Source organism: Eucyclogobius newberryi, unplaced genomic scaffold (assembly GCF_026437365.1).
Source record: "Eucyclogobius newberryi isolate DKJ021-1_F unplaced genomic scaffold, fEucNew1.0.hap1 SCAF_6, whole genome shotgun sequence".
Taxonomy (NCBI): Eukaryota; Metazoa; Chordata; class Actinopteri; order Gobiiformes; family Gobiidae; genus Eucyclogobius; species Eucyclogobius newberryi.
This window is the reverse complement of record NW_027316278.1, coordinates 8,812,679-8,822,272: the sequence shown is the minus strand read 5'-3', so window position 1 is coordinate 8,822,272 and position 9,594 is coordinate 8,812,679. Positions and strand designations below refer to the sequence as shown.

General features: G+C 40.1%; 1 protein-coding gene across 1 annotated transcript; it reads right to left on the bottom strand.

Moving 5' to 3' along the window:
* Window positions 1-781: 781 nt before the first annotated feature.
* On the bottom strand, window positions 782-9,268 carry ch25hl3 (cholesterol 25-hydroxylase like 3). The gene is made up of 2 exons (XM_072434014.1): window positions 8,721-9,268; window positions 782-3,118 (listed from the first exon to the last, which is right to left on the bottom strand). Exons 1-2 carry the CDS (start codon window positions 9,182-9,184, stop codon window positions 2,761-2,763), a joined length of 822 nt encoding a protein of 273 aa, XP_072290115.1. The 5' UTR covers window positions 9,185-9,268; the 3' UTR covers window positions 782-2,760.
* Window positions 9,269-9,594: the final 326 nt, after the last annotated feature.

Here is a 9,594-nt window from a genome sequence, read left to right as displayed (position 1 = left end):
GTTGCAACAGCCAAAAATTGCATAATCGAGAAGAAAAAAACATATATAAGTCGCATTTTTGGAGGATATTTATTAAATAAAATCCAAGACCAAGAACAGACATTTCATCTTGAAATGCAGTTTAAAATAATAACAGATGAGAGAACATGGTGAATAGTTGTACGTATGCTAACGCTAACACCTTCAGCTACATGACGTATGCTAACGCTAACACCTTCAGCTACATGACGTATGCTAACGCTAACACCTTCAGCTACATGACGTATGCTAACGCTAACACCTTCAGCTACATGAGGCACAGACAGAACTGTGGTAAGTGTCTGGTATGTTAACGTAACATATGAACAGTTATTCAGATAACTATAGCATAAAGAACATGCTAACAAGTTTACCAAAGCATCAGTTTTACCCCAAATCACTAAATCCATTGAATTCTTCTTCCTCTGTGTCACTTCTAAACAAGTCCACAAACTCCAGAGGAAGAGGAAGTGCAGATTCTTCTTCTGCGTCGCTTAGAGCCTAGAGCGCCCTCTTGTGGTTGTCAGTGTGAAAATAACGAATAATATCACATATAAGTCACTCTGGAGTATAAGTCGCACCCCGGCCAAAACTATGAAAAAAGGTGCGACTTATAGTCCAGAAAATAGGGTAAATCCTTCACTCCGGGTCGAACGTGTTGCTCTTCTGAAAACTCACAAAATGATGAATCCCAAGCTTTAAAACAAAAAGCAAGTGAAATGACTGCAAACGACTCACGTTTTCACTTTCATATTGTCTTTATTGTCGCCCACATCACAACATGGTTCTGACAAATGCTGGGATATTTACACTCATTATATATATATAGATATTTACACTGGGATATTCACAGCATTTACAGACATTCAGTTCAGATTTCCCGTAGCTGCGCAACATTTTAGTCGAGTGCAATAAATCTCACATAAACACGGCACTCACAGGAGGTAAATCTGGTTCACATTATTGTGGAAAGCTATTGTTGAAAGTTGAAATAATGAGTAAGTAATTATCCAAAGAAATAGTTGCAATTTTCAATGTAATCTGATCATTTTGTGTCCGTTATCCAGCTGTATTTACGACCGAAACACAGGGCTTGTATGAGATCATTGCTGTGATGTTTGAATATTCTCTTAACATGTAGTGGGTAAATGAGCTTTAGTATATTACAATTCTCACTTCAAATGTGAGAAAAAACATAAAAAAATAGACTGTACATTTTTCATCTTATAACACAAATACATTACAAAATCTCTATTAATGCAAGAACCATCCTTCAGTAGTGCTTACCGTATTTTCCGGACTATAAGTCGCACCTTTTTTCATAGTTTTGGCCGGAGTGCGACTAATACTTATATTTACTACGACTTATATATGTTTTTTTCTTGTCTATTATGCATTTTTTGGCTGGTGCGACTTATACTTCGGAAAATACGGTATATATATGAAAAAGCCGTTCATTTGTCCATTCGTTTGTGCGTCGTTAACAGTTTTGCCGCGCCAAATTTTGTACATTCCTGACAAGTTTTTGCCAAATTCCCATGCCCCGGATCGAGTTCCAGTCAAGACTTGGATAAAAGTTCCCCTTGTTTGGAATATTGTCTGAACTTGTCCTTGAAGAAGAAAAAACAAGACTTACAAAATCATTCCACGCACTTCTTTAATCTGTCGTCTGATCACACGGTTCAACCGCGTGACGTGAAAACGCATCATTATGTCATAAAAATCTAAAATGTAATAAAAGTGTCACTTCCGCTGCATGGAGTAATACACATCCCATTCATAAAGAGCACGGGTCATACATATTCTGAATGTTTGTCCCACCAAAAAGTAATAATATGTAATAACTGACTAAACCAAATGTATGAGCAGGAGCAGAGAATGTGCCCTCGAACCCGAAGGTTTTCAGTTTGATCTCATCCAGACGTGTTACTGTCCCACTAATGTGTACAAAAGATCCCAAAGATTCTCAAAGTGTTCTTGGAAAAGAGCTTCAAACTACATTGTGTGACTTTTATGAAGGGATGGCAGGTTTACTGGTTCTATGAAATATTTTAAAATATCATTACTATTTTATAACATCTTTATTAACCAGAAAACAATTAGGTTTTAGAAGACAGTAGCTTCTTGTGGATTAAAAAGGTATTTGGGAGTAATACTACAGTAATACTATGGCTATAGGATGGAAATAGAATGGAATATAAATAAAGTAAGTATGGTTATTACACGGTCATTACTGGACACATCCCAAATCTCGCCCCAAATCAGCATGAAGATTGTAAATGAGTTCTTGAAATATGAAAACAGGGCAGTAAATGTATTTATCCCTTGCAATAATGTATAACTTATGTAAAGTACAAGCCAATTTCTCTGACATATTACTACCTTTTCACCCAACCCACCCACTGCTCTCATTGGTCAGCTTCAATCATGCTCTGAGTGAGTGACAGGCAGATTCAACCAATCACAATGAAGCGTGGGGGCGAGACTGAGACTTTGACATCATTTACAGTCAATAAATGCAGCTTTTAAACATAATGGCCCTACATTTTTGGATTTTTTTGTTGGATTTTGTTGGATTTTCTTATGTTGTCACTGTAGCACTGCTTTTATAGAACTGCAGCTTCTCAAAAAAAGGTGTAAAAAAAGAAAGGGTAACTTGTTTTCACCCTAAACTCTTGCAGCGCTCGTAGCTGCAGCATCATAAATAATCTCGAGTTCAAAACGTCCGTCTCCGTCCGCCGCTCAGTATTGGTACGTCCCAAACAGCAGGTCCCAATGCGTAAAGTAGGGGGCGTAGTTCCTGTTCTGCTTTGCGTGGTGCGCCTGGTGAAACGGAGCGCCCCCTAGTCCCGAGCCGGGGACGAGCGTGTTCAGGCCCCACGGCAGGTCGTAGCCGCAGTGGTCCTCCACGGCCAGCCAGCAGTTGAGGAGGTGGAAGAGCGCTTCGCTGAGAGGATGGCACCGCACCAGCCGGGCACTGACCAGGGCCAGCAGGAGCAGCGACAGGAGCTCCCACCCGCTGGCGTCCTGCGCGGCCAGGGCCAGCGGGGGCTTGTTCCGGTGGTGCTCCATGTGCACGTGTCGGTAGAGCCAAGGGAATCTGCGGGAAACACATATGAAAGTGGTTAGGACGATGAGGCGGTGGAAAAAGGCCTGCGGGGCCGTGTGTTTTACAGGAGGGGCCGAGGAGACGCAGCTGCAGCCCAGAAAACTACTGAAACAACCTGTGTGACTAACCTCCTGTCAGTCAAGATCTACAACATCCTGCTCAAACCGCACAGTCGACTGAACAATACCATACAGGATGCTTAAAGGGCCCACGACAGGGTTTTATGATTTTCTAATTTTGACTTTATTTGGCTATTGTTTTACACCAATCGAGCAGGTGTTTGTTGAGAAAGGTTGAAAAATCTGCAGATAATTACAGGAAGTGACATCACACCAGGGACACAGCTCATTCCAGTCAAAGTTTATGCTGAATTTACACAAAAGAAACTACTTTTTTGACCCTCTGAATATCTAATTTTGACTTTATTTGGTGTATTTAGACCTGTTGTACTTATAAATTATAGTTATAGTTATAGTTTTACACCAATCGCGCCGGTGTTTGTTGAGAAAAGTTGAAATATCTGCAGACAATGACAGGAAGTGACATCACACTAGGGACACGCCTCTTTCCAGCCAAAGTTTATGCAGAATTTACACAAAAGAAACAACTTTTTTGATTCTCTAAACATTAATTCAACAAAATAAAAGACGCTTTGTAAAATAAAAAGAAAAGTGACATTAGATGAGTTTTTGATCTTAGCTGCATTTTAGTTCAATGAGTATTTCAACCTGTCATAGGCACTTTAAAGAAGCTTTAATATGATCTTTACTGCCTTAAAAATGTGAAAAACAGAACTAGTTCATTTTAAAGCCTCTTCAGTTATGTCCTTATGTTCACAGCAACGACTTTATAAGTGCTTTTCATAACTTTCAGAGGCCAGAGCGGAGTTTTGCCGACATCAGTAAAGCTAAAAACACTTAGACTTAAACTTTAATAGCCACGTCAAATCAATAACATCAGCAGCTTTTTACCATCTAAAAAACATTGCCAAAATCAAAAATATAGTGTCAAAACCAGATTTAGAGAGACTTATCCATGCGTTTGTCTCCAGTAGATTAGACTGTAACGGCCTGCTCACTGGCCTCTCCAAACGAGCTGTAAAACAGCTGCAGTACATCCAGAACGCTGCTGCTCGGGTTCTGACTAGAACCAGGAAGTACCATCACATTAGTCCTGTTCTCAGGTCTCTGCACTGGCTCCTGTGGCTCAGAGAAGAGACTTTAAAGCAGCTCTGCTTGTGTACAAGTCTCTCCATGGCCTAGCACCAAAGTACATCTTGGATATGTTAGTGCCATATGAACCATCTCGGACTCTGAGGACCTCAGGGACAGGCCTCCTGCTGGTGCCAGAGTCAGGACTAAACATGGACCGGCCTCCTGCTGGTGCCAGAGTCAGGACTAAACATGGACCGGCCTCCTGCTGGTGCCAGAGTCAGGACAAAACATGGGGAATCTGCGTTTCAGTTTTATGCAGCTAAAATCTGGAACAGTCTTCCTGATGATGTGAGACAGGCTTCTACTCTGACAATGTTCAAATCTAAGCTAAAAACAGTTTTGTTTAGCTGCGCATATGACTGAAAGGATTTTTTCTTTGCACTCTTCTCTTTTGTTTGTGATTTTATTAGTTTAGAAAATCAGTTGGATTGATAATTTTTAATTTAATTAATTTTATTGTATTTCTGTTTCTGTAATTTCTTTGTGATTTGAATGCATTTTTCCTGCTGTGAAGCACTTTGAATTGCCTTGTGTATGAAATGTGCTCTACAAATAAACTTGCCTTGCCTTGCCTTAGACAGCGCACAACGGTCTCATTTTGACCCTGAAAAGCTGCTTTTACTATATTTTTGCACCACTTTGTCCAACTACATAGACAAAAAGCCGGTAACATATTAGCTGCCATATGAGGACACTAAACTACTTTTATATCATGTAACTTTGTGTAAAACCTGTCCTGTTTTATTCATATTTATTTACATTTTACTGACTTTTTATAGGTTTTTTGTCTGATTTTATAACGTTCCTGCAAACACTACCAGCCTCAAACTGAATGCACTAAACTATATGAACAAAAAATGAATATCTACAGTAAAATATTATAAATGTGCGGTTCATAACGGGCCCAAACATGAGCCACAAAAGGGCTTAATTATCACTTTATAACACGTTTTTGTCTCTTTTTGAGGTCATTCTGGCTATTTGTCGGACACTGGACAGAGCAAAATGTGTATATACTGTATCCACCAAGACGAACCACGTTTTTTGACACAAATCTAAACAGTTATTACGTTATACTTGTCAGAATAAAGGTTTAACAGTCGGTCAACCATTTCATTGCCATTACAGTCTGTACTTTTCCCCCCACACTCTGTCCCATTGTCTCAAACGTAATCAAAACATGAGTTAACTCCAGCGGGGAGCGACTTCGTGATGGATGTCGGTGCGATTCCTCGAGACTCGGCGGTCAGGAGGTTAACTATTCTGCGGATTAGCTCGTGGGGTTATGGTCGTAATTACTGGAAAAGCCAGTGTTCTGGCGCTTAAATCCTGTCCCGTGGAGTATGAAGGCTTTAGAGCACTTTAGACGCAGGTGGGACACATTTGTCCTTAAGCCCCGCCCCCCGCCCCCTGTCCGGCGGTTCATCTGTTCCCTGTCACTTACATAATGACTGGTGCTGGTGGGAACATGAGTAAAAAAGACCCAAAACAACCCAAAAGAAGACATTTGTCAAGGGCGATTTCAGAGACGCCGGTCGTCCTCGGAAAATACCGCACGACCCAAGATGTTTGTGAGATAAATGTGGCGGAATGTGGACAGTTCTACACCGTTTTTAATGCATCATATCATTTTTAATTACATTTTTTTGGTTTAGATGTGTGAAAACGTGTGAAAACGTGCCATGTAACAGCTGTACATAAGTAAAAGTACTGTATTTAACAAAGTTTGTTGTGCTTTTGTCTGCTATATTGGACATTTTAAATTGAAATAATGATTATTCTGCAGCTTTAAAAACATCCCTTTACCTCGTTTTTAGTTTGTTTGTGTGACTTTGAGCTTGTTTGTTAGCTCACTGACTGTGGCCTCAGAGACAGAAACTATTAAAGAAACAAACCGGCTGGTGAAGTACTTTTGTGGTGATGTAGTGAAGATAAAATGACCTTTTGTCTTCATGTGTCTGAAGTGACGTCACACGCTCGTTGCTACTGCCACCTTGAGGACGAAAGCGGCATGTTCACTGTGGGCAGTGCCAACAAAAAGTCTCAAAACAAACGATTCTTTCTCTTCTGTGACATCCTCAAAGACTCAGTTTGTCCAGACATGTCTTACTGTGGTCAGGAGCGACCAGTGGACTCACAAAGATCACTCCAGACTGTTTGTTTCAGGTCGTTAGCAGCTGGCTAATGCTAGTTTAAATATTATTTCGTGGCTTTGCTAATAAACCCTTTTCATTTTCAGTTTTATGCTCTGTTTTTCATGACTTTCTTACAGCGTGTGACGTCTGAAGTCTGAAACACACCACAGATTATTGCCAGTGTTTATAAGTATTGCAGTACTCAGTGGGAACAGGAGGTAGTATCTTGAAGTAGCGGACGTTGTACCCACCAGTGAATCTTGCATCTTTTTTTTTTTTTTTATATCCAAGTCAATTTAAAGTCTAAAATGTATTTGAATTCCCCAGGGCTCCACTTCTAGTTGTTGGGACGAATACTTTGAAAATGTATTTAGTTACAAAACAATACAAAACGTTAAAACGTACTGTACTTTGTCAAGTATTCTGTTACTCGGTCCAATCAGAGCACTGCATTCTGAACACTTTCTTTCATGTTGTATTATAGTTCGTAAATAACACGACAGGATTAAAACGACTTCACGTTTAATGCTTTGCTGTTTGCAGTTATTGAGAGGGGAAAAGTACTGCAGGGTGTACTTTTTGATTTCAAGAATGTCCCTATATATTCTGAATAAATGAAAGTATTCTGAATATGTATTTAGTTAGTTCACACATCTTTTATCGTACTATTTCAAATTGTTAAACACCATTTGTAGTTCGATATATTATTATTGGAAAGCGCAGTAAAGCCTGTGTATTATTAAAAACACATGTACAAAAGAATACTTCAAGGGCCAAAGCAGAACTCTGAAGTCTCCACTGGGGACATGTACTTTCCCTTTCACATTATGAGACTGGACTGACCTGAGAGGGCACTTCCTGACTGACCTGGACAGAGATGGACCCGGGCTATGACGCTCTCTGACTCCCCCTGGTGGTAAAACTGTGCAACCTCCTCCTGAAGTTCAGCATCCTGAGCTGCAGCAGCAGCATTAAACTGTCCAGACATCTCACACTGACACTTTTCACACTGAAACTGGCCCCGGGCTGAAAATAGTTATAATGTGTGACATCTAAGTAAAAAACAAATGGATATTTCAAAAGTTTATCATGTGATTTCAACGGAGAAACTTAGATTAACCACAGAACAAAATGTGAAAAATCAAAATGCATTTGAGTGACAGCAGAGCCTGGTTTAAAGACATTTAAAGTTCTGTTTATGTATTTATTTGATAAGAGATTAAGCATTTTTGATGAAGGCAAAATCAATGTTTCAAGTTTTATGTTGATCAGTGATGTACAATCCACAACGATGCACAAATGACACCTTTTGTGAAGCTCAAATATCAGTTTGAGTGCATGACATTTATATATTATTTAGAAAAGCAAACATTTATATCCTGGAAAATGGTTATAAACACTTAAAACCATTAAAACCACTGACTAATTGAAAATATGTCCCGATATTCTCTAGTCACTGGTCTATCCTAATACTCCTCATTATTATTGCTTAATTGAGACACATCGTGCTTTTTTCCAGGAACTTTTTATTGAACTTGGACTTGAAAGTGGATCATAATTCTATTTAATTTTTTGTAAACCGCATTGATCTAAAATGTTTAAATCACAGAAACATGTCCATTGTCTTCACTGAGAAATGTTTCTAGCGCCATGTTGTCATTTACATGTATTTATTTTTCAAAAGTGACATTTTGGAACTGTGCATGATTCAGAGTTTTAATTCTAAGATTCTAATTTGAATCTAAATAATCGCATCACAATGTGGGCGGGGATAGGGGATAGGTGAACTCAAGCTTCAGTTGCAGGACAAAAAAGTATTCCTCAAACACGCATGGATCAAAACACAACTTAATCTAATGTTAAAAGTGTATATATAATGTAATGTAATGTACAATAAAGTATATATGTATATGTATATATAATGTAATGTAATGTAAAGTATATATGTATATGTATTACATTACATTACATTACATTACATATACATATATACATTACATTACATTACATTACATATACATATACATATACATATATACTTTACATTACATTACATTACATATACATATATACATTACATTACATTACATTACATATACATATACATATTATGTATATGTATATGTAATGTAATGTAATGTAATGTAATGTAAAGTAAAGTAAAGTATATATGCATATGTATATGTAATATAATGTAATGTAATGTAATGTAATGTAATGTAATGTAAAGTAAAGTATAGTCACCTGTGCATGCAGAAGTGCCACGCGAAGAAGAGCGCGTCAAACAGCAGGACGCACGCGATGACCTCCACGCAGAGTCTGTGGCAGGACGGGGCCCGCTCCGGCAGCCCGGGGCCCCTCAGGACGCACTGCAGGAGCGCGGTCACCGGGAGCACCACGGTCACGTACCGGCCCGCCACCCGCCACAAACACTCCAGCCAGCGGCGCGGGCCCGGCGCGGGGACCGTGTGCGGGTCGATCCTCCACGCGCGGATCGTGGGGCTCACGCGCGACAGTAAATCCAGGATGAAGAAGGGCGCGCACAGCAGCACGTGCGTGAGGAACGCGCAGCACGCGGGCAGGTACAGGGACATCTGGACCTCCTCTTGTCCCGCTCTCACAAAGTCCCACAGTCCCTGGAGGAGACACGGCGCGTGCGACAGAGACGCGTTCATCATCAGCGCGTCTCTCCTAATTATAAGGGTCATTAAATGCTGCGTGTCCGCGCGCTCTTCTCCTCTCAACTGCGCTCAGAAGATGCTGCGCGGAGCTTTTCTTCCCTCCTCGGCTCCAGGGGCCCCACGTGAAGATGTGAGAGTCAGACAGAAGAAGGCGCGTCCTATATATGTTATATTTTTTTTTTACTCAGATCTTCTAATAAGGAGTTCCGCCTCCGCCGGAACGTCTCACGAGCCCGCGGGAACCGAGGGGAATTCTGAGGACGGACAAAAGGCTCTAAATGATGAGAACATGGCTATAAATACACTTTTAATAAAGCTCTTTACTTTATTGAACTTAGGGTTTCACCATTTCACAATGTGCACGCGGCTCAGTTCATAAGGAGGATGTGTTCTGCATAACTTTTCATGTATATTTCTATTTTAAAGTTTTGGAAAAA

Excerpts from the sequence above, each read along its gene's own strand:
- ch25hl3 (XM_072434014.1), bottom strand. The coding sequence starts at position 9,184 with ATGACCCTTATAATTAGGAGAGACGCGCTGATGATGAACGCGTCTCTG. Across the intron at positions 3,119-8,720 it reads TGGCACTTCTGCATGCACAG|ATTCCCTTGGCTCTACCGAC; the intron begins GTGACTATACTT and ends TGTTTCCCGCAG.